Genomic DNA, 24,900 nt, shown 5'->3' on the forward strand with positions numbered 1-24,900 from the left:
CTTCATTCACTACACATCTAACATCAAAACGGGGTCTAGAGACACACCAAGGAGAGCAAAAAAGGAGACTAAACACCACACACACAAAAAAAGCAAAAATTAAGCATTATTTACTGGGTACGAACTGTAGCATACAACTTACATACATTTGTCAAGCAAATCAAGGAGCATGAAGTAGTGGTGATTCAGGTCTCAATGCAAACATGACTCTGCAACACTACAACTAGCTTTCTAAAAACAGGCTATGCCTAACCGAGACTTCGTCATTGACGTTAGTCCAGTGACCCAGCTTGATCCAACCCAAAGAACTTCCTAAAAAGTGACAACTCAAGTTGACTGGGTAGACTTGATGGGTCAGGGCCTTTTTCAAAAAGCATGGTTTAATTTCATTACCACTTTCATATACATGGTGATAATCCTGTCACATTCACATTTAATGCTCGTCCTAAATCAGATTCATAATGTATAGGCAGGCTTCTGACTTAACTACGTTCACAGAAAAGGTCAGTAACTGTTCAGATAAAACAGAGGTCAGAGCATTTAAATACAAGTTACAAACAGTCTTCAGTCAAATATAACTGCCCAATTATTCATTGTATATGCATGAACACAACCTGACCACCTGCATCATAGTCACTGATATTCCAGTGAAGTACTGCTGGAGAAGAAGGACGTTAAGAATTTATAAGCCACAGACTTTAATCTCCACGCAGACGTTAATCTCTGATTGATGTTGCTAATGTAAAATGGAGAGAAGGAGAATTAACTGGGCAAAATATTTTTGAAAAAGGTAAATAAAGATTAAAAGTTCATTAGTATTGATGGGTTTGGGAAACTACTTAAATGATCCATTTGAACATGTTTATAGAAGGGGTTCTGTTTTCTAGGTGTAGGTTCTCTACAAACCTTTACCATCACTATATCATGTGGTATTCCCTGAACAATCATGACCTAAAATTTCAAATCAGGAAACAAGATAAGAATCAGGGCCAACTTACTGGTAGCAGGACTACTTACAGTCTGATCTATCAAATCTAAAATTGTGACTGTGCTTTTGGTAAAACTAAACAAGTCTACGAAACCAATCCTCTCAGGTAAACTGACTGGTCATTTGTGGTGCTCATTAAATTAAACAAAATTAAACGGCAACAAAGTTTAGGAAAAAGACTACCATCATAGCCGCATGAAAAATGACATGAGAATGAAATATCTGGGTTACACCAGAGAGAAAATGAGATGTTAAATAACCAATTGTGAACCAGAACACTACCTACACAGAAATATCCAAGTGAGCATGTGAGGGGAAAAGGATTCCGCAGCAATCTAATTTCACTAGGGACTTCTGGCCTAGATGTAAGTAAAGTTACACCAGGGCTGCAGGGCCGATGTACTCTCATGGGACATTAACAGCTAATACTTAATTCACAAAACGAGTCTTTTTTAATTCAGGAAAAGAAATGGAAGCCCTGTGTACTTCACGCTCAGGTTTAGAGTGATCATAAAGAAAGTCACCTGAAGATTCCACAAATAGTTGAGCTGTCTTTGACTGGTTAGGTCACAAAATGGAGAAAGACAAATGAGGAAACTGCCTGTGGTTAAAAAGAACAAAGGTGCCTGAGTGCAACAGACTAATGAACTGTAACGGACGCAATTAGACCTTCTTCGCTCACTCTGATGACTCAGCTTGGTCTTGTACAGGTTTGTGGGTTTCTCTCATCAACGGGTCATACAATTTAAAAATCTTGTATATCAATAGCACTGCACAGTTTGGTGCAATTACAACAGTAAACCTGTGACGTACTTCATAATGTGCATGGTAAGCTAAAACTGAGACCAGAAGCTGTTCAGGTCTCCTGAAGACTGGAACAGGCCATCCCCATTCTACATATTTATTCATAGCATCATCTTTGCACCAGCCAATAATATAAATCATATTCAAAGGAATAACTTCCTAGTTTGGAAAACAATTAGTCTAAAAATATGGCAACACAATAAAGTTAATTGAAACTTACCAATCTTCTGGTTGAAGATTTTGTCAAAGGTGAGCTCATCTCTCTCTTCCAAATACTTCTGCATTACACTCCGAATACTGGCAAAATGAAAAGAGATGAAAGGGTTACCAAAAGATGAGCTCAGAAGACGGCCACAGCCCAGTTAGTCAAATTATTTAGCCATATCTTGTTTTCTGGTTTAGAAATGGACACCTAAACAAACCAAAAGCTGTTCTAGTGAAGTCAGCACAAACACTACTCTTCCACATCAGTCCTGGACCTAGCTGGACTTTCATACTTGTTCTTTAACTCTCCCCTCCATCTCCTCCAGATTTGATCCCAGTGGAAGGCATCGCCAAGCTGCCCTGGGAAAAGGTGTTAATTAGCACCACGTTTGGGTGAATGAATCAATTAGCACCCCCTCCAAGGGCTTATTATCACACAGCTACAGTCCCAATGGGAAGCAGGACGCAGGTCAAGGGAGAGGCATCCCTCACATGTTTGCATGGCTGTGCGCTTGGCTCAGGCAAGCAGGAGCCATTGAAACCCCAGCTGTGAAAACAGGGATCACAAGCCATTTATGAAATGGAGCAGGAACTCCTGCTTTAAATATTAAAGAAGGACTGGTAATACTCATACTTCCACGTACGAACCCGCTGTTACAGAATGAGCAACAGCTCCTGGAACATTTCATACCATGTTTTACTATTGTAGAGGTTTGCATGTTTAGCTTGTCGGTTGAATGGCCGAAAAACTCACTAATGGCTAAATGCAGCTGACTGAGAAGCCTGATTTGTCAACCAAAAATTCAAAGATTGATGCAAAACATCATTAATAAACAATTAAACATACGAAACACAGGAACAATTGCATGGGTACATAAGCTCAGTTAAGTTTGTGTAGGTTTCTGCATGCCCACCATCAATATTACTCATATGATGTACGTGACAAATTCCATAGTTTTGTGGAAGAGAGGGTGGGCTAAAATCAATCATTTAAGCTTTACTTATTGAGTTTATGTAAACTCATTATGTTACCATTCTTAAATCAATTAGGAATTTGTGCTTGGCTCAGAGCATGTCAATATTACATTAGCTGTAGCTTACCTTTTCAGTTTCAAGAAAACAGGTAGATCACGACAACTTAAGATCACAAAAGAAATCTCTGTAGTAAACTTAAACTTAAAATGTGGAAACTGTTACTGCCAACTAAAGTTGCTCGAGACCCGACCCTCTTGTGTGAGACCACGTATAGATCATGACCTTGACCAAACAGTGCAAAACATGTTTTAAAATTTCTGTAATGTTTTGATCATGGGTGAGATGTTTTATGGTCTCAGCTAGTCTCGAGTCCATGGTACTCAAGATCAAGAAAGTCAAGATTGAAAATTTCATCCAAGTGCGTACCAAGTCCAAGACACTTAAGACTGGTCTCAAATGTTACAACTCGAGTAATACAACTCTACTACCAAACACACAAGGATGACAATGCCCAAGAGATCTGGACAGTGATGTAACAATTTGATCAGGAGACTCTTGTTTAAGTAAATCACAATTACAGTGAATAACTATGAATATAGAACTATAAAGATGGTGACTACATCACAAAGTGCTGTTATTTGCTTAGAACTTCATTAGTATTAGTTTAGCCTTCCTAACTAGGAATCTAGGTCTCAAGCCCAGTGTCCGACATTTGGAATTCATCCTTGATCTTCCAGCAAACGTTTGTTCACTCTACTCAAGATCCTTATCCAAAACCGCTGGCCACCTACAGTTCATCTCTCCATCCACTTTGCTCCTACTGCAATTACATCTCCCCCCCCCCCCACCCCATTTCCAGCCTCTTTCACTCATTTCACTCTCAAACAATACCGGCAGCTCCTCCAAGCCCCTCAAACACTTTCAGGCATGCCGTCAAAGTCTCACCTCTCTGCTGGCGTGCTTAGCCTCCGCCCGAGGAGAATGTCGCAGAGGTGCGTGAGCTTCACAACCCTGCGTTCACTCATCTGCCTTCAGATGACAAAGCTGCTTCTATTTATTATTGTCGTCGCCCCCCAGCGTCTTGACTTTTTCAAAGTTTCTGTCGTTATATCATCACTAGCAATGGTAACTATCTGCAGCAGAATAATTTTAAAGAACAGATTCTCACATTTGAATTAAGAACAGATCAAGATTTGAGCAGTGTTTAATGATATGATGCCTTAATCTGATCCACTAGTTGGCTCTGCACAGAATACTGTAAAATATGTATACTTAAATTTAGCATACTCAGTCTTGATCAGTAGCTTCCTTGCTGCTTGATCCAAAAGAGATTAATTCAATTCCTTAAAAATTATAACAAATACCAGAATGACATTCATACTGAATGATGTGAAATGTTTTTCTTAAAATCTGTCATTGGGAAAAAAACCCTGCAACACTGCTGAGAACGTAGCCACCACTGGCTAAACTCTTTACTCAGCCTGTACTAAAGCTGGCCATCAGGCTTTACAGCAGTCTACCAGAACTGAATCACTGAAGCAGTCCAATCACAAAAAGAAGACAAAGATTAGTGTTGCAACAGCTAATCTTACTATAGTTTTAAGATAAGAGAAATTTAGCTATTTAAAGGAACAACATAGGGCAATGATTTTAAACACCCCACTTTTTAAGCAACTATGTACAAAGGTTATAATTATAATGGTTGGATTAATGTCCATCAAAAGTGTATCATCAAATCTAACAACTGTGAGATAACGACAATCAGTTTCTCTCCCACATGTGATCTCATGACGGACTGGATCTTGTGTGTGCCCGTTTTGTTTTTTTACTTACACACACACACACACACACACACACACACACACACACACAAAATCTGCAAGAAATGCGAGATCTAATCCATCACAGCTCATTTCAAATGCTAATCGCAAATGGACCCTTAAGAAAAAATTGATTTTTTCAGTTGATTACAAGCCACCAAGGATTTAACAAGTGGCATTTCCAGTCTGAACCCTTCCAATCAAAGTAGCTTTTAAAATGTCCTGAGTGTTCCGAGATTAAACAGATGTACAATATACAAGAAAATTAATAAAACACTTTTCTAGATTTTGTGGATTATTGGGAAATATTTATTCATTATTAAACTCTAATTTGTAGGCTCCATTATTAAAAATGACAATAATAAAAATGAACTTAGACAAACCTCTACATGAAAAGCAGTGTGAATAAACCTAGAAAGTAAAAAAAAGAGTAACGCTACCTTTACAGGTTACAAGCTACAGGTGGTAACGTCAAGCCTGCATTCACTTCATTTCTAACTACAGCTGAACATGGCCACCTTTAGTGACTTTTCATGTGTTCTCACTATGACCAACTGTTGTTGGGGTTGCGCTTAAAGATACCAACAAGAACTAGCCTCAAACAAATTGTGTATGGTCAATTTTTACTAAATTTAACATCATAGAAAATGCACAGTATTTTTGTTAAAACATACTGACAATGTTTTTAGAAAATGTTTGTCAGTCTGTAGCTATCCAGAAGCAACGTAATGTAAGAAAATCTATAGTATGTAGCAGGAGTCTGGATGACTTGGACACAAAAGGGACTACTTATCCACAGGATGTTTGACAAAATTGTGTCAACAATGCCCCCAGCTTACAATGAGAAGCTGTAACAAGTCTTTTTAAGCTAGAACATATCCGGGCCTGTTAAATGTATAACCAGTGACACGTAAACAAGTGCATAGCTTAATAGCATTAGTGTTTTTATTATACCCATTAGGCTGGTAATGATCTTGGCAAAAGCAAGTTAGATTAACCAATAGCAGAGACAATTCCCAGGAAGCAAACTGGAGTGAAAGGCCTTGCTTAAGTTTGAAATGAATCAGCATGCGGACATGATACAGGACACACAACACACAGTTATGAGGGGCTGTCCAAAATGCAGAGGAGTGCAGGCTTCTGCAACCAGAGGCAAGTAGAGAAGCAAAAGTCAATGGGTCAGTTTGGACTAGGGAGGCCCTGAGCCAATTTTGGCAAGTCTGAATTTATTGGTATTGGATACATCAAGTCCGATTAGTCCTTTATTTTACTCGTGTGTTTGTATACCAGCTGCTATCGAGGTGACAAATGAAGAACTTGTGGCACTGAAACATTTTAAATAGTTAACAAGAGGTAGTGGTAGATCGAGCTCCAGTGACAGAAGTGGCAAATACACAGGCCCCATACAGCCCGTGACGTCCACGCTAGCTCCCCATACCAAACCTACTACCTAATGTGTGGATGTCACTTAACGCTGACTGTTGAGCAGGTCTCAATCTGAATTACAAATTGAGGCAGTTTTAGGACAGAACCATGAACAGCTTTTAGAAAGAATCAGCTCAGGGAAAATACTGTTCTATAAGTTCACAGAACAATCATTTTCTAACTTAGTCTGATGTACACAAATACATTTGGAGAAATGAGAGTATATTGTTAGCGATAGGACTGTAGATCTAGAAATAAATAGAATTCATCATTCGGTGGTGTCTGTCGTGACAGCAACAATTCTGTAAAGATTTATGGTATGAACATATGCATTGTTAGAGTAATTCCCTTGTACTGTATATTAGACTTGGTCACCACTTTAGATCAAATTATCCACAATATCACTAACCAAACAATTAATTGTACTCAATTCTTCCAACATCCAAGGGGCCAATTTGGACTATCTATACATTACTACTATACATTGCCAACACACTGGTAATACATGTTAGGACTCTTAAGATTTCCTAAAAGGAAACTGTTCAGCAATGATTTATATTGACAATGCCATACAGACAAGCAAGCTAGAAAATGCTGACTAATTAAATGACTAAAGGTGAACTTTAAACAGTACCTGTGCAGACTACAGCCAGGAGGCAAACCATTTTTTTTTATATTTTGTAGATTTTTATTGCATATTGCATACTGCATACTGCAATGTGATGGCGATTTGCTAAAGCAGTCAGAGATGGAGGATGCGAACCATCGAGCTGTACAGACCAGACCAGTCAGGGCACTAAGCAGCTTTAAATCGGACATGTGGAATCAGTTTGCATTGCATCATGCCACTGATAATCCTTTGGCAATTTGTAAAATCTACAAAGCAAAAACAATCTTGTAACCTCCCCTAATCTGTCAGCACATCCTGTAAGACACCATAAATTAGGCACGGGGGCCGTAGTTCCGGAGAAACCACGTGTACGATGGTCTCAATGCTGCAGAACCCTCTACTGAGGGAAGAAGTGCAGTGGTACATGATCACAGTGACAAATCCCCCCCCCCCTTTCAGGTTTTACACAACACCAAAACAACACTTTAGAGTAATACTAACTAAAATCTTTAGATATCAGAATCTCTGGGTTTGTAATGCCCCATCTTTGGTTTTGTCTGTAAAAATCTGAATTTTACAAAGTGTACCTTAGACTTTATGAAAATGAGAAACAGCTTAGGGATTTAGGTGAAATTTAGCTTGCTATACATTTTTGGTAGCAACAGTTCATGTATCGTCTTGCAGTTCCTTGTATATTTTTAGGCTACATCATACTTCCTCTAAATCTGATTATATCACTGGTGTATTGCATCCCCACACTTGTGTTGATACGTACTCCTTCATTAAAACTGTCATTCCCACCCCTAGTATGCAGCGATGTTTTTGACACTTCCTTCCAAAGTGCACAACCATTTTTTAAGCACACGATCTAACATTCGCTTCAGTGGGCCTGAAGGTAAATAAAGTCAAATTAATACAATCACTGTTTGACATGGCTAGGACATTTCACGAGAATGAAATGCATATAAAGCTATCCTCTCGTACCAGGATGTATAAGCAGACCGTGTTCCCTATGCATAAGAAAATTAATGTATCTACACAGTGAGAAACGATATCAACCCGTACTGTAAGACATCTACAGGTGATATAATTATTACTCAAAGGGTCACTAGGCCGTTACTAGGCCAATGTCGCATCCAAATGCGCACTTTTAAAAGTAACCGTGCAAATTGGCGACAATCATTAATCCTGTCAAGCAAGCGCTGTCTTCCTTTCATCGTGCAATAGGCCTTCGCGTTGGTCTGAGCTCAAGTATGAACCTGAATGCATAGAGGCAGCGAATAGGTTGAATCATCGGTTTAGCGTGCAGCGAGCTTCATTTCAACGGTACATCCTATTTGTTAAGCCAATCATTATAGTGCCAGCCAAAGCTAACTATGTGTAGACAAAACACAGTGTGGGGGGTTGAAAGTAAACGGGAAGCGTAATGGACAGTGGACGTCGAGTAAATCTTGGTTACCTGGGTTCAGGAAGGATGATTTTCTTGCTCGCCCGGGCCGCTGGAGTAGATTTACTCTTCTCCATCGCCATCAAATAGCTGACATCGGCGAGCACTGCCTCTAGGTCCGCCATCTTCAGCCCCGGGTCGACCGAGCCGATATAGAACCAGCGGGAAGGTCCGGACAGGCGGAGACAGAGGAATCAACACAAAAACAGCACAACGGCGGCGATGCGGGAGTCTGGGGCGAGCATCCAGTCGAGCCTTCTTCCTCTCGATTTTCAAATCTCAAAAAACAGCCATCGTGATAAACCAAGATTTACAGTTACGAAGACGAAACCGCGTATCTACGGCCAGCGGCGGCTGGTTATCGGCTTCTTTTCAAGAATAAAAACTGTAGCCAGCATGAACACGAGAGTAAATTTCATAACCGATTGTAGCTGGATATGAGGGTAGAAATATTGATTGGATTATTTTCTGCTTGGCTCCCTACCTCCGTTCAGTGAGCTAATTTCGAGGACCCACCTGCTGGTTATGACTGTCAGAATCCAGCTAAGTGGGCAAACGTACATTCACACATGAATATCCTGTTAGTTAGCCGAAGTAACCGTCATAAACTCAGCATCAGCTAGCCCTCCATTAACGTCCGGCTCTCCTCATAAAAAATCAAACAGATGTGCAAAATAACGCACAATAAATTGAAATTTGACAGACGAAATAAAATCCGTGTGAAGTCCCGTGATTAGAATTAAGAGCAAGCCAGCTCGTTACAGGGACTTGGAAAATATAAACGAACGACCACTACGAGCCAAGATAATTTAGAAATATTTTCCAGCGATTTTTTAAAGACACAAATTTATCAGCCAACCTACCAGTAACTGTTCTCTTACCGCCTGGAGCACATCTCTGGAAAAAATGAAGCGAATGGTCGATTTCTGTGGGCTACCAACCAGATCTAGTAAGCATAACGATATCGGCCATCGATGCGAAACGACCTGCTTAACTATATCCTGAGAGACGAGCGAGTTGAGTATTCAGCAGTCACCAACTAAACTTTCCCCAAATCGGACTAATTAGCCGTTTCATCTAAAACATCTACAATAGCAAACCGGCTACCAATTCTCCATTTTCTTGACTGTGAAAAGGACGGTGTTGCCACTAAAAACCGAATTAACTGGTGACAGTGGACAGACAAACTCGCTGCTCGTTTACCACACGGTGTCGTTCCCTGAGGTGACCGGTTAAAATCAGCGACCACACGAGCTGGAAATCCGTCTTGCCCTGACACCCTAGTACCTAAATGTACAATATTTTGCAGTAACAGTTTTGCAAAGTCTTTTCCACAAAATGGTACCAAACTAGCTACAGGTATGGGTTTAAATGACTGCTGCGCGGCTACCTGAGGAAGAGGAGGGCGCGCTGAAAAAGGAAACTGGCAGGCAAGCGAGCGAGACCGCGAGACAGCAAGCGCGACGCTCCGCGAGCTTCAGCCTTACAGCGACCGAGCCGCCGCGAGCTGCCGTTTGCTTGCTAGCTAACAAACTCGAGTGTCAGCACATGTAAAACCGACTAATCGACTACATTTAAAAAAATAATAATAAGCGTGGTCAACAGTGCCTAAAACCCGGGATGGCCGAACTCTGAGTAGTCTAAAGCCACAAGTTCCTGCGGAACTTCATTTTCATGGCACGGTTAGGTTAAAAAACGATACCCGCCACTTAGCTGGCTAAGTAGCTATCTTAGCTTAGCTTAACTAAATTATGTTCTCGTTGTTGGCTGAATACGCGATTAAATTAAGTTCTGCGATGATATAACACGTTATACTACGACACATCCAGCTTTCAGTGCATGTTCATCAAAAAACAAAAATAGACTTTTCGTATTCTTGCGTCTCATCTTGGCGAAATCCCCGAGTCTGTCGTTAGCATAACGCATCCGCATTTGGGCTGAAAAAGTCCAGCGGTTTACAAAATCTGTCCGATCTCACACGCGGTTCGTTGAGCCCGATTATTAGGTTTCTAATAAGAAGTGCCCCTCGATATTCGGCCTCCTTACCCAGACGAGGGTATCTTAAGACTTCACTTTCGTATAAGTTTTTAGAAGATCTATCTTAAACCTCCCTTCGCGGTGAAGTAGGTTTTACGACTGCCTGCAGACCCTGGGTTCTCCACTTCCTCTCAGCGTCATTGTGCTGTAAAACACGGCACTGGAACGCTGTAGAGTAGGAGCACACCAATTACCAGCGCCATATCGACCCAGTAAATCTTTACAGCACCGTGTTTCACTGAAGACGATATAACTGGAACGCATTCATGTTATTTTAGATTTTGTTACCGTCCTAATTAGGTCTTGGTTGAAATCATCTCACCTCAGAAAATACTTTAATCCCTTTTGGTGAAATACATATTATGCTGTTTATTATTATTATTATTATTATTATTATTATTATTGACACGTTGTTCTTTGATGTCTACATGCTAATTTATAAACGGACTGTAGGCCTATTTTACAGACTATGGTGGGCCTTTCTTTTGGTGACATGGCTCCCCCTGACGGATGATTTTAAAACGTACTTTGTTTCACTGTCCTCTACAGCACACGTCCGTGGATATACTACAGCGGACGCTACTAGAGGTTGTCTGCATTCTTCCTTCAACATTTATTTAAAAAAAAGATTGAAATAAGAAGTCTCAGACATTGCTTTTGAACAGTTTCTGTACTTTTATTGTTTTTGAATTTTATTTAGGTTATGATAAAAGTAGAATTTCAGTTATCAAGCTGAAATCAAGTAGCGAAATGGAATGTTATAAACAAAAATTTAATGTTATTGTTAAATCCAGTTGTGTAAACAGTTAAGTTTATGAAAAACAGTTTATTGAGATTTGGGCAATGATGTGTAAGATGAGAGTTGAGTGGCGGTAAGTTACTGCTGGATACGACGAATGGACTGGATCTGAGGAGTTTGACAATGGGAACCGAATTCCCTAAAGTATTTGTACTCTCCAGCATGTCGGTCACACTCCATGATGTACTGAAATCCATGGAAGCCAGGGTACTGGTAGCAGACAAATCTATCATGTGGTAATAATGATAAAAAACAACAACAAAAAAGAAAGGTTAGAATTACAAACCCAGTATGAAATATACTGCCTGGCCAAATATTTCGTTGGACCGCCTTTAGCTTTGATTACAACATGCATTCGCTGTGGCATCGTTTCCACAAGCTTCTGCAATGTCACAACATTTATTTCTGTCCAGAGTTGCATTAATTTTTCAAGATCTTGATCTTGTATTGATGGGAGATTTGGACCACTGTGCAAAGTCTTCTCCAGCACATCCCAAAGATACTCAGTGGGGGTCAGGTCTGGACTCTTGTGGCCAATCTATGTGTGAAAATGATGTCTCATGGTCCCTGAACCACTTTTTCACAATTTGAGCCTGATGAATCCTAGCATTGTCATCTTGGAATATGCCAGTGCCATCGGGAAAAAAAAAATCCATTGATGGAATAACCTGGTCGTTCAGTATATTCAGGTAGTCAGCTGACCTCGTTCTTTGGGTGCATAACATTGCTGAACCTAGACCTGACCAACTGCAGCAACCCCAGATCATAATACTGTCCCCACAGGCTTGTACAGTAGGCACTAGGCATGATGGGTGCACCACTTCCGCCGCCTCCTTTCTTACCCTGATGAGCCCATCACTCTGGAACAGGGTAAATCTGGACTGATGACTTCTTCTTCACTCATGACCACATGACCTCCTTCCATTGCTCCAGAGTCCAATCTTTATGCTCTCTAGCAAATTGAAGCTGTTTTTGCCAGTTAGCCTCACTGACAAGTGGTTTTCTTAAGGCTACACAGCTGTTTAGTCCCAATCCCTTGAGTTCCCTTTGCATTGTGCGTGTGGAAATGCTCTTACTTTCACTATTAAACATATCCCTGAGTTCTACTTTTGTTTTTCTATGATTTGACTTTACCACACATTTAAGTGATCGCCGATCACGATCATTCAAGATTTTTTTCTGACCACATTCCTTCCTCAAAGATGATGGTTCCTCACTGTCCTTCCATTTTTTAATAATGCGTTGGACAGTTCTTAACCCGATTTTAGTAGTTTCAGCAATTTCCTTAGATGTTTTCTCTGCTTGATGCATGCCAATAATTTGACCCTTCTGAAACATGAACAGCTTTTCTATGACCACAGGATGTGTCTTTCGACATGGTTGTTTAACAAATAAGAAGCTACTCACTGCATCAGTTAGGGTTAAATAACTTGTTGCCAGCTGAAACATAATCACCCCTGCAGTAATTATCCAATGAGAGGCTCTTAGCTATTTGCTTACTTAAATCCAGGTGGTGACTTTTTTTTTGGCCAGGTAGTGTGTTAAAACCTATTAGTAAAAGGCAAATTATGACCTGCATTTATGAGTAAGGTGTGGAGAGTAGAGTATAGTAAAATTGGGAGGGTGAGAGAAAAGGAGAAAGTAAGCAGTGCTAGTTTCATATTATCTAAAGAAAAATTGTTATTTTTGGAAGAAGCTGAGAAGAAGGACAGTTTATAGGTGAAGGACTGGGGAACTCACGCTCCAGAGTGAACACGCATGGAGCCCACTTCAGTGTTGCCCCAGCCCATGGCCTGCAGCGAGGGGTAGTCATCACTAAGCTCCCCCTTGCATCCCAGGTAGTTTTCCTTCTCATAGATTGTCATCCTACTCTCCCTATGGTTCTGCATTGGTAAAAATAAATATTTGTTGTTTGTCAAAGAAATATTGTATATTTACAGGAATATTCCATTCAACTCTAGTGGGCAGAAGAGTGATTAGAAGAGAAAACATCCTCCAAATTCCTCTAACTGTTCACATGGTTCATATGGCTTGCGAAGATGAAATGTTTGTGTATCTGATAGCTTGAAAGCAAACGGTGGCTGCGTTTAGAAAACTTACAGCACAGGAAATTGGCCTGAAGGAAGTCATCCTCTCAATGTGGTAAGCATTGTTTCCTCCAAAGGCATCACACTGAGGGTAGTCCCCACACTCCAGCACCAACTGCTGGCCCTGATACAATGGGTGCTCATAGCCCACCCACCTGTGGATAGGTACTAATTAGGAGAAAACCAAGCCGATGCTTTAAAACCATCAGTATATGCAAGCTAGAAATTGTAATGTACTGTTCTTGCATTTTAACTCCCAAGTCATGCTTGCATAACTCCCTAATAACAAAACACATTGTAGATGTAAACATTTGGATGCATGCTTTTTATATTTTACTGTATACCTCTATTATGCTGCTATTATGAGTTTATGGTGTAGGAAATTACCATCTCTGTAGTCAAAGAGGTAGTTTCCTAATGTGGTGGTAGACCCAACCATAAATGGCTAAATGACTCATTGCCCCTTGAACAGATGAGCCATGTACTTACGCTCCACTGTGTACCCTCAGTGAGCGGACACTCTCAAAACCAAAGTCCATTACGTTGCAACACTCAGAGGTAAACTCATGGTGCCGGCCTTGAAAGCACTCTTCATCATACACAATAATCTGGAAGACAGTGGTTGGGATGAAGACACATTTTGGCTATGACTAATCAGATGTGAAATAAATGGATCACAGCATGAAGAATTACATCTTTAATTTAGATTGAAACAGTAAGTTTTACTTTATGCTCAGTTAGGAAAAGAGTGGTCAGATATTCCACAGAGGTATCACAAATGTAGCATTTATAATCTGTGTGTTAATCGGGTCGTACCTTCCAATGGCCCGAAAACTTGGTGCAGTGGTGAGTCATCTTGCCTGTATTAAAGAAGCATGTAATTTAGTAATGCAAGCAAAGAGAGTAAACAAGTAATGGAAAATGTTCTTGCTATGTCAGTGATCTCATCACTACTAAGGAATATTCCAACATAAATTACCAGATAGCACCATTTCATGCTCAAATGTGGATAGCTTGACCCAAAAAAATGGTTCCACAATAGTAGAGAGCAGCAGTATGTACACATTACAAATAGGATGCTCCCAATAACATGAATGCCAAACAAGCAGAAAGATTTAGAAATTACCCATACTTTCTAAATTATACTTTGATACCAATATACATGTAGGTCACCAATTAATCAGTACTTCAGTTGAGTATGAACATGCATGACAAAGCAGTTTAGCTTGATTTTGATGTCGAAAACCTCAATAGCTAAACAAGAACAAGTTCCTAAATGAACGTCCTCGGTGTAGAACAACACCTGCAGTGTCTGCTTAAGTCCAGCTGGACACCAGTAAACACTGGAAGTGTTAATTCAACAGTGGGGATTTTGCATGTTTGGAAGTGTTTGCGAGCTGTTTAAAGATCCAAACAGGAACTACACAAAGTCAAAGTGAGACTAAAGGCATTAGACTCTGCTCGTCACTCACTCCATCTGGGTGTAGGTCCTGGGCTGCATAATGCACATATGTGTGAGGCGGACGGACAGTGGCTACACACCAGGGGAGTGGAGCAGAGAGCTGGGTGGAGCTCACCTCGTTTCGCTGCCCTTGGGACGTCCTGATGAGAGAGTGAAAGCTGGCGCGCGCACAAACCTTTTTAAAGCCTCCTTTGGCAAAGGGCCTGGTCAAAAGCCCCAGCTCAGCAGCGAGGGAGGGGCAGGCTGCACGTGCATGACAAAGGTGGGGTTTGACCTGCACAGTGGCAAAAGTGCAAAACCACCCTACACTCAGGCCGGAGCCTCCATGCTAGCCTGGACAAGGGGCATGCATGCATGTTGAGAGAGTGAACTGCCTCGTAAGGTCCGCATGAAGGCGTGTGATGGTGGAGCACTGGGGTGGGGACCCATGGGGACATGGGTCATGTTGGCACTCCACCCAGCACTCCACAGGCCACATCACATTGGGGTTTGCTCAGTGCACGCCAGTGCTTGCAGTGATCTTACTGTATTAAAACTGCCTAAAAGCAGACACTTCTCAACAGCTTTTACCAATAATTAAAAAACAAAACAAAAAAAACCCAGCACACAACAGGCAGTTGGCATAATACTGAAGACAACAAATATAAACTGTGAGATGATTCAGTGAGATTTTATTATTATTATTATTATTAGTTGCATTTATATATATGTTTGTAAATGCAGGATGTGTGCAGTATTATTACTAATACTGTTGCTATAAGTGTTTAAATTCTGTTCTGACACTCTCCCCTGCAGCATTCATTTCTGTGAGTATATCTGGTCACAACAAGTGCTCAAGGTGTTCACCATCCTTCACATGTACAACACCAGGCCAAAACAATTCAGAATGTAATGAACATCTATTTAGACCTCATACATCTGTTTAAACATCATACTCTTCTCTGAAAAGAACAATCAAATTATAATTTTTGTTAGTGGTATGTTTCTGTTATTGTAGTAACCTTGTTAGGAGGCAGGTCATTATTTCCCTTTGAGATATACACAGGATTTTTACAATCAAGATTCTACAATCCACCAGTCCAACCTGTGGCATACAGCACTAGCACACAGGAAAGTGCCATTGTCAGAGCTTTTCATTCTCAGTAAAGTGCTTACATGCTGGGTAGTGGGCCGACTCCATGGCTTTAGCACAACCAACTCTGATGACGGGGGTGTTTTTATTGTATGTCAAGCCTCTCTATACTCCCCGTGCCAGGGTATAAAAGGTGGGACACTGGAATAAGGGAGCATCAGGAACCAGCTAACTCGTCACAGCACAGCTGTACTCCAGCAGGTAAGAGGCCAGAAAATGAAAAACAAAACAAAACAAAACAAAACACTGTTCCCAGTCATTATATAGTTGGGGGTCTAGTCACTCTTGGTCTCATTCATTTATGGAAGTAATAGATGATTTAGTTGTTCTGAATGAACTTTTTAATTTTATTTATTTTTTATTTGTGCAATGGAAAGTACCATTTCCAAAATGAAGCCCAAATCCAGTGATGACCCATACCAACTCCATCACAATTTACCAGGTCCTCACATGGCTCTGACCTCATACTGGCCCACTGTGCATGTTAGGAGGGCATGCACAAAGTCCCACAACCTTTATTCTCTCCCACAGACACTCTTCAACCCCTTTACCATGTCTCAGACTGCCAAGTTCACCACCAGCCAGGCCACTGATGCCAAAGAGAAGGGAACTTCTGGCTCTGCGGCTACCTCCAGCAAGAAAACCAAGACTGGAGAAACCACTATGGGCAATTACAGAGTAAGTGCTTTGGCTTGAACACTTCCCCAACCAGAGTAATAACCAGAATTATTATTTTTACACTAACTTTTAAAAAGGGCATTACAGTACTGCTGAGTTCACCACACTGTAGGGAGAGACATCTGCTGTTTAGATAAAATTCTCATAAAAACATGTCAGCAGTACTTTAACTTTAAAAAGTGAAACAAATGAAAATGGACCCTTATCAAATAAATTATTTACACTTTCCATCTCCCACAGATGAAGCTCTTCAGCAAGGAGAACTTCCAGGGCAAGATGATGGAGGTCCAAAATGAGTGCACTAACATTTGTGATTGTGGCATGGACAGAGTCCGCAGTATCATTGTGGAGTGTGGCCCGTAAGTTATTGTCTAGAAGATTATTATTAAAAATGGATTTATAAAAGTTCTCCTATAGTATAAAGCAGATGGTAACAGCATTGAATATGGTTGGTTAGGCAGCAGAATTCCTCATTCTTAAAGTTTCTTCCTCTTCTCCTCTTCTGAGTCTGGTTGACGATATGATTGCTCATGTAATAATGTGTTTTGGGTTTTTTTTAGTTTTTTTTTTTTTACCTCCCTGCTGTTTTGATCTTGTAATCACCTTTTCCTTGTCTCCAGCTTTGTGGCCTTTGAGCAGGCGAACTACCGTGGAGAGATGTTCATCCTGGAGAAGGGGGCATATCCTCGCTGGGACTCCTGGACCAGTAGCTACCGCAGTGACTGCCTCGTGTCCTTCAGACCCGTACACATGGTAACACTGAGGGCTGCGCTGCGGCACGCGTAGCATGGGCCCTGCGTCGCTTCTAACAGGCTTTACCTTTCAGCACTTTGCCTTTGTGCTGCAGGACACCGTGGAGCACAAGATCTGCTTGTATGAGCTGTGCGACTTCCAGGGCAACAAGATGGAGATCCAGGAAAATGACTGCCCCACCCTCTGGGCACATGGTTTCTGTAACAGAGTGGGCAGCGTGAAAGTGCCCAGTGGAGCGTGAGTATCACCAAGAGCCAAGTGTTGACCAGCGAGCAACTGATTACAAAATAGAAGTCAGAATCAGTGTAAAATAAAATGAGTGCATGAATGTAACATAAAAGAGGGAAGACAAAGGGATTCACCAATTATTAGAAGCAGAGGCTGATTACTGATTTAGCTCTAAATAATAAATATTTATAATACTCTGAATAAAAAGAGTCTTTTTCAAGAGTTTGAGGCCTACAGATTGTAGTACAATAATTAATAATACTAACAGAATAATTTTAATTCTTAATGTTAAACCTCTTAACTAACCTCTTTCTTAATCTCTTTTTCTTCTGCAGTTGGGTGGGATACCAGTATCCCGGATACAGAGGCTACCAGTACCTGTTTGAATGCGGTGACTACAGACACTACAATGACTTTTGTGCCTTCCAGCCTCAGATTCAGTCCATCCGCCGTGTGAGGGACATGCAGTTTCACCAGCATGGCTGCTTCTCCTCCAGTCCCTCTGCTGGAGCTACGCAGTGAAAGTCTGTGGGAGCGCAGTTAACCCTCTCATGCCACCTTTAACTCCCTCTTCCAACTCTCCCTCTCTCTCAGAACAGATTGGCAAAAAAATTGTATCAGACATCTCACTCACTTTTATGGTTTCAGTAATAAACGTTTTGGAAAACTGACTTTCTAAGATGAATTTCTTTTGTTTTAAACAAGGGTTCATTAGGTTTATCCTTGTCAACAAATGTGAAAGTCCTTGTACTCAGAGCAGGGCTTTACGCATACACATCAACAAATGGCATCACAATACACTTGAGTAGTGTTCTATTGTATCTTGCATTTCCAGAGTTGTACATTTCTGGAAGTAATCAATATCACCAAAGTAAAATATTATATATAAAGTATGCCTTAAATTATCTTTCCATCTGTCAAATATAAAGAACAATCAAAAATTGTTCCACCTTAAGAAATGGTGTTCTGGAAGATAAAGTTAATGTGCATCAAACAAAAATGCAATTACCATCTTTTTTCTGGATGGCATAATTGTCTGGTTAGAGAGTATTATGTTTCTTACAAATATAAATAAGCAAATTTGGTATATAACAATTTTTTGGTGGTTCATTTTGACAGATTTCTTTGGGTATGGTTGGGGTGACCATAACCCTAAACCTAATTTAAACTAATTGGTCGCCTCTGCATTGCATAGGCTGCCGTTTAGTCTCCTTCCTAGTGGCCGTGTAGTCGTGCGCTACACACATATGTCCAGTAGGGGGCAGCGATGTTGCCTTACACGCCTCGAAGAGGGACGAAGAAGATTGGTCCGAACATGGCAGCACTTTTCAAAGCTCGGAAAGGTCAGTAATAAACGGTAAAAAAGGGTAACGTGTTGGTCATCTGCTGCACGGTTACACTTAAAGCTAATAGTATCAATAGTAAATTAAACTTAATACATAGTTGTGATTGAAAGCGGTACGTAGTCTACATGATAACGTCAGTTGTATTAAATGGACACTCGCAGCAGAATCAGTCGGTTAATCGTGTTTTACAGCACTTGGCTGATAAATGTGTAATTATTCTCTAACTGTTCTGTTGTTAGATAACTGCAGTAGCTTAGCAGCTGTCTACAAGTATTGCGTGTTAGCTTGCGAGTGATTTTGTTTAGTTTGTTGGTTTTTAAACCAAAACCTCATGGAATTAAATGCTAGCTTGCCAAGTTGTTTATGCAACGCTTTTTTAACGTTTTGTAGCTATATTTTAAAAATATTTTGAACATTATTTCCCTGTTGGGATCGCACGCTCTCTCTCTCGGCCACAAGTAGAAGTTCAGTTTGTGGCAACCTTTCACCTACTTCTGTAGTAGTACATAACCAAACTGTACTGATTGAAATCATACATATTATAGTACCGAACTATACTTTATATGACATGTAACTATTAATTCTGATTTTATACATACACACACACAGAGCAGCCACTGTAATCATACCTTAACGTTGCCCGTGTTGCTTGCTGGTGTTAGTGTGTTCGGCACTGGGCATAGCTGTGGGCTGTGCCACTCGCTCCCTCACTCAGCTTGCAGCGCTGCCCGAGTTACATCAGATGCTGCGGCAGACGTGTCGCGACTACGCAGACAAGGAACTCGCCCCAATTGCTGGACAGCTGGACAAAACCCACACCTTTCCAGCCAAGCAGGTATCAGGCTTTACATCAACCTCATTTTATGTAGGCGTTTACTCGTGAAGACAGCTCTTTCCAGATGCCTTCAGACACGTTATTCTCCCCATCATGTATCAATATAAAGGCTTTATTTATGTTGCGTTCATGTACAAAAAGTGCTAAAGTAGGAAAAGTTCACATTTTGGAGGAAAAGCAAAGAAAGTCGTATCTATGAACATGCAGTATGTATGTTCACTTTCTTCAGATTTACTTAGCTTTATTTATTATTATTGTTTTATTTTATTTTATTTATTTATTTATGTTTTTTTGCAGATCCGGGAGCTTGGAGCAATGGGTGTGATGGCGGTGGAGGTACCAGAGAGTCTTGGGGGTGCTGGAATGGATTACCTTGCCTACAGCCTGGCTGTTGAGGAGCTTAGCAGAGGCTGTGCGTCTACTGGGGTCATCGTCAGTGTCAATAATGTGAGTCAAAGTACGGGGCCCAGGCTGAGCCGGGGGTACTTGGGTTGACTGCTGTTGCTAATTCCATGTACCATATGTAGTTTTCACTGGTTAACCTGTAAAACAATATTGCTATATAAAATATGAATGAACATTATCTATCCAGGACTATTTTGAACCAGGAACCTTAGATTTGGTCTAAATTCATCAGTAACTTGTCTGTAGTCACACACACATTTTCTGTGCAAAATGTTTCTACTGTTCATTTTGTAGTAGGTAAAATGCACTAGAATCATTACAGACATGGGAGTGCACAGTCCTTAAAACTGACTCACATATGGTGGATTCAGATGGGTCTAAAAGGAACAAGTGTAATAAGTATATTAACCAGCCTCTCCATGTCAAAAACAAATCCTGTATGATTTTATATATATATATATATATATATATATATATATATATATATATAATGAGAGAGAGAGAGAACAGCAATTTGAACAGAAACAGAAATGTTCTATTTTCTGCTAAACTGTATTTATTGTAATCAGAACAGGCCCTCCTGTAGAGTAGGACATGCACGTGATACCTGTCAGAGATGCAGGAACCTGCTTCCTTACTTTTAGACAAAATCTAATCAAACATAACCTCAAAAAAGATTTGCATTGTTTATACTCATGAAATGAGTCGAACAGACACCAAATACTAAATTTGTTTGTTGCCAACAACCATTAGTAATGGTTTATGCTGTGGAGCTCATTCAAGCTGATGTGTTTCAGTCATTATACCTGGGCCCAGTTCTGAAGTTTGGCACAGACGAACAGAAGAAACAGTGGATAACACCCTTCACCACGGGGGAGAGGGTAGGGTGCTTTGCCCTGAGTGAGCCAGGTAAGCAAATCTAAATATCCATGATTTAGAAAATATACTAACAGAGATACAGAATGGTGGTCGTTGCTATACCTAAGTGTGATTATTGGTAATCACACCATCACAGCAAGTGCCTTGGTTCTGATGGGACTGCAGGTGTTTGATTGGTATACTCTTCTGCATCAGTTTCTCTACTGAGAGAAAGGAGAAGGAAAATTGGAAAACAGTCTGGCAACCCTAAACTGAATGAGCAGCTTAATAATGTAAAACCCAGCAGTCAAAGATCTCGAAGGCCTGTTTGTCTTTCTGCAGGGTCTTTTTGTGTTCCATTTGGCAGAGTGTAAATGGAGGTTTCACATTTTAAAACCAGCACCTTTTAGAACTACTGAAAACTCTGAATGTACCACTCTCTTCCACGTGTGTTTGTTCTTTGTTTCTGCGTAAGGAAATGGCAGTGACGCGGGGGCGGCTTCCACGATGGCACGGCAGGAGGGTGACTGTTGGGTGCTGAACGGGACCAAGGCCTGGATCACCAACAGCTATGATGCGTCTGCCGCTGTCGTCTTAGCCACGACAGACAAGACCTTAAAACACAAGGTAGAAGTAGCGGACAGCAGTTTCACTTTAGGAGTGTTTTTGCTTTCTAAAAAATTATGGATTTTAGTTCAGAAGTCTATTATCAGCTTTTGCTGTGAAAGTGGTGGTGTAAATGTTTCTGTGCATTTAGTTTCTAAATAAACAAACTATATTGAAAGAGAGGCTGGTCCAGTATCAGCAATAACTTTCTAAGAAATATGAGCACAGGGCATCATCTGTAGTGGGTTCTGTGCCACAAGGAATAGCATACATTGGAAGTGGTTATATATAAAACTCAAACTGAAATAGCAACAGTCAAAGGAAAAGACCAATACATGTATAAGTGAAACAAAATTACACAAAACATGCCTAGGAGACATGGCTAAGGATGCTGTCAACTGACTTTAATGTGTCTCTCTTTTAATCAACTTTTTTTTTAAATACATATTTTAATAATTTGTTGTTTTTATTGAAATACTCCTTGTGTTCTGTCTCCTCAGGGAATCAGTGCATTCCTGTTGCCTATGCCTCATCCAGGATTATCTCTGGGGAAGAGGGAGGATAAGCTCGGAATCAGAGCCTCCTCCACAGCCAACCTCATTCTGGACGACTGCCGCATCCCACATGGCAACTTACTAGGCCAGTGTGGGATGGGCTTTAAAATCGCCATGGTGATTCACACTAATCTTCCCCTTATTATTCAACTGGTATTTCAGAAATAAGAATAGAATAAAAACAATCCACTTTTCCTGTTTGTGTGTGTGTAAGATTCAAGGGACTAACTGAAGTGTAGTACAGTGTAGTGTATTGTAGTACAGAAGGTTTTCAGAGTAAAAGGATTTGAGACACATGTCCTTCATTAGCTGTGCTATAAATTCCATATATACAGATGTATGTATGTATGTATGTATGTATGTAGCATACAGTGGCTGTTTGTGTATGTGTGTGTGTTGTTGTAACTGCTCTTTTATGAGAGCTGTCCTGGTTTTTCCCACAGCAAACTCTGGACAGTGGGCGTATTGGGATAGCATCACAGGCTCTTGGTATTGCCCAGGCATCTCTGGACTGTGCTGCTGACTATGCTCACAAGAGGTCTGCTTTCGGAGCACCAATTGCAAAGATGCAAGCCATACAGGTGCATGGCGTCCATTCCAAAGATCTGCTTCATTTGTTAAAGCTTTTGACATTGCAGTATCCAGTGCCACCCTACTCAATATTTAGAGACCGGCATCAGTACTTATGAGATCAAAATGATGCAGTTGCTATGGGAAACCTGGAAAAATCTCCCTAGCAACGTGGGTGGCCTGAAAAATGAACCTTCAATAAACCAAATGTAGTTTTAAAGCCTTAAGTAACCTTTATCAAATGTAAAGTTCTGTCAAATTTAGAAATTGAGATTAATCCATTGTTCAGTTTTAAGTACACAAAGAAATCATGACGCAGGCAGTGTTTTCTTGAACTGAGCTAACTCACCTTAGTTCACTGCAATCTTACACCTCCCAGTCAGCAACTGCAGCACCAGATGAAGTGTGAAGAGGCAAATCTGTTTTTAACACTGTTCTCCAGTTCAAATTGGCAGACATGGCAGTGGCGATAGAAAGCGCTCGACTTCTTACCTGGAGAGCTGCTCTTTTACGAGACGCGAAGCAACCTTACACCAAGGCCAGTTCATTAGCTGCTCTGCCATCACATGCCATTACATTCCTTTTAACAGCTACTCCCTCCCTGTATGTGCCTGTGTGTACACATACGGGACTGTATAATGAGGGTGTGTGTGTGTGTGTGTGTGTGTGTGCGTGCGTCTACACATAGTAGACTGTATGATGAGAATGTGTGTGTACACATACAGGACAGTATGATAAGGACAGTGTGTGTACACTTGGGGGACTGTATGAAGAGGACGTGTGTGTGTACTCATATGAGACAGTATGATGAGAACTATTTGTGCCTGGACTTCCTGTCTCATTTTCCTTAATTCTCTCTGTTGCAGGAGGCTGCAATGGCAAAGCTTTCTGCCTCTGAAGCAGCAACGTTTGTGTCCCATCAGGTAAGAGCACCACACTGGCATGGTCACTTGCACATATTGGCAGCGCTCTCTACAGGCTGACACGTTTAATAGCATGTCATTGCATATGAAGTGATCTCATCCTTCTTTCTTGTCAATACAAAGGCCATCCAGGTACTGGGGGGAATGGGTTATGTAACAGACATGCCTGCTGAGAGACACTACCGTGATGCCCGTATCACCGAGATCTACGAGGGAACCAGTGAGATTCAGAGACTAGTCATTGCAAATCAGGTTTTGAAGGAATATCAGTAGTAGAAGCTGATGACAAAATCACCCTAAACCTAATGATTACATCAGCATAGCAACTCGTAAATGTCCTTAGATAACAACAATTTAATGCCTTGGACCTTCAAATGACAAGTGACTCTAGTACGCTATTGGTTACTAGAGGCACAAGCTTCAAGGTTACTTTCTTCCTGGGTTGCCCAGATTGTCAATGTTGTTTTTTGGAGATTTGACTGATGTGGAGGTTGACTGATCAAGTGCCAGAAGAGGAGTCACGGGATCCTGTTTAAGTTTCATATAGGTGGTGGTGTTCTTACCACAAGAGGGCAGCAAAGTACCTGTGCCCCATGCCTTGGATCGTTGGAGCTGAAGATTACCTCACCAGGATATTACTGAATACTGAGAAAGCCGAAGGACTGTTGCTATGGCTAGCTCAAAAAATGTTTGTTCATTAATACATGAATACATTAAGAAACTGATTTTAATAAATCACAGCTTATGGCCTTTGCTTTTTTCACAGGGACTAATTCCACATTTGTCATTTGGATTTTATATAAAAAACAAGGCTATTTTCAAGTGAATATATGTAGAATGTCATTTAAAATGGCTTGCTGCTGTCCATGAAGAGTTTCGCATCCGTTATTATATCCGTTATCCATTGTTTATAGCCCTTAAAAGGTAATGTGACTTTAAAAACACTAGTCAGAATCACTTCGCGGAGGTGAGTTTTTTGGAGTACAACAAACGTTGCCCACAAACATGTCTTGATACTTTAACTGAAATGACTTGTACTTGGTCTGAATGGTAAAATACCTCTACAGCCAAATAAAGGTTATAGTTAATTAAAATCACTAAAAATGATAACTATCGTGGTTACTAAATATTAGGGAAATTGTTATAATGGTGCTGATAAACAGATCTGTAATGTGAAAATCTCGTGGGTTGTAAGTTAATACTCTCAAAGCTAGTCGTATATAACGAGCTGCTTCACTTTGCCACTACAAAGGGAGAGGAAAAGGTTTTTCTTGTATGCGAAAACCTGTTTCTTTTTATTCCGTGCGGAAATTTGTTCATTGGCGTGCTTGCTAATGTCTGCAAATTGGGAAGA

At 40.7% G+C, this 24,900-nt stretch overlaps 4 protein-coding genes across 8 annotated transcripts in view; 2 read left to right on the forward strand and 2 right to left on the reverse strand.

Moving 5' to 3' along the window:
• Nucleotides 1-10,429, reverse strand: part of grk3 (G protein-coupled receptor kinase 3) — a 36,083-nt gene extending 25,654 nt beyond the window's left edge. Inside the window, exons 1-2 of one of the 2 annotated variants that reach the window (XM_035535533.1) lie at nucleotides 8,286-10,429; nucleotides 2,013-2,089 (exon numbers count right to left, since the gene is read on the reverse strand). In XM_035535533.1, the coding sequence (XP_035391426.1) occupies nucleotides 2,013-2,089; nucleotides 8,286-8,398 (190 nt within the window). In that variant the 5' untranslated portion in view covers nucleotides 8,399-10,429. Of the gene's footprint in view, nucleotides 1-1,512; nucleotides 1,591-2,012; nucleotides 2,090-8,285 lie in introns of those variants that run through there. The other variant, XM_035535534.1, reaches the window with a different exon arrangement.
• A 599-nt stretch (nucleotides 10,430-11,028) lies between these two features.
• cryba4 (crystallin, beta A4) lies at nucleotides 11,029-19,477 on the reverse strand. Of its 3 annotated transcripts, XM_027019430.2 has the most exons (8): nucleotides 19,425-19,477; nucleotides 17,828-17,960; nucleotides 17,288-17,419; nucleotides 14,013-14,056; nucleotides 13,686-13,804; nucleotides 13,210-13,351; nucleotides 12,850-12,992; nucleotides 11,029-11,335 (listed from the first exon to the last, which is right to left on the reverse strand). In XM_027019430.2, the coding sequence occupies exons 3-8, from the start codon at nucleotides 17,412-17,414 to the stop codon at nucleotides 11,188-11,190; spliced, it is 723 nt and encodes a 240-aa protein (XP_026875231.2). In that variant the 5' UTR covers nucleotides 17,415-17,419; nucleotides 17,828-17,960; nucleotides 19,425-19,477; the 3' UTR covers nucleotides 11,029-11,187. The 3 variants fall into 3 exon arrangements, with proteins under 3 accessions (XP_026875231.2, XP_026875232.2, XP_026875233.2); XM_027019431.2 differs by lacking the exon at nucleotides 19,425-19,477 and having other exon boundaries at nucleotides 17,756-17,872; XM_027019432.2 differs by lacking the exons at nucleotides 17,288-17,419; nucleotides 17,828-17,960; nucleotides 19,425-19,477 and adding an exon at nucleotides 17,072-17,157.
• On the forward strand, nucleotides 15,359-17,112 carry crybb1 (crystallin, beta B1). Its single transcript, XM_027019433.2, has 2 exons — nucleotides 15,359-16,468; nucleotides 16,709-17,112. Exons 1-2 carry the CDS (start codon nucleotides 16,160-16,162, stop codon nucleotides 16,829-16,831), a joined length of 432 nt encoding a protein of 143 aa, XP_026875234.2. The 5' UTR covers nucleotides 15,359-16,159; the 3' UTR covers nucleotides 16,832-17,112.
• acads (acyl-CoA dehydrogenase short chain) lies at nucleotides 18,695-24,411 on the forward strand. 2 transcript variants are annotated; one of them, XM_027019428.2, is made up of 10 exons: nucleotides 18,695-18,792; nucleotides 19,458-19,630; nucleotides 19,928-20,077; nucleotides 20,833-20,944; nucleotides 21,369-21,520; nucleotides 22,000-22,170; nucleotides 22,497-22,634; nucleotides 23,066-23,161; nucleotides 23,490-23,546; nucleotides 23,670-24,411. In XM_027019428.2, exons 1-10 carry the CDS (start codon nucleotides 18,717-18,719, stop codon nucleotides 23,817-23,819), a joined length of 1,275 nt encoding a protein of 424 aa, XP_026875229.1. In that variant the 5' UTR covers nucleotides 18,695-18,716; the 3' UTR covers nucleotides 23,820-24,411. The 2 variants fall into 2 exon arrangements, with proteins under 2 accessions (XP_026875229.1, XP_026875230.1); XM_027019429.2 differs by lacking the exon at nucleotides 23,066-23,161.
• Nucleotides 24,412-24,900: the final 489 nt, after the last annotated feature.

The sequence above is a fragment of the Electrophorus electricus genome, chromosome 17, assembly GCF_013358815.1.
Source record: "Electrophorus electricus isolate fEleEle1 chromosome 17, fEleEle1.pri, whole genome shotgun sequence".
Taxonomy (NCBI): domain Eukaryota; kingdom Metazoa; phylum Chordata; class Actinopteri; order Gymnotiformes; family Gymnotidae; genus Electrophorus; species Electrophorus electricus.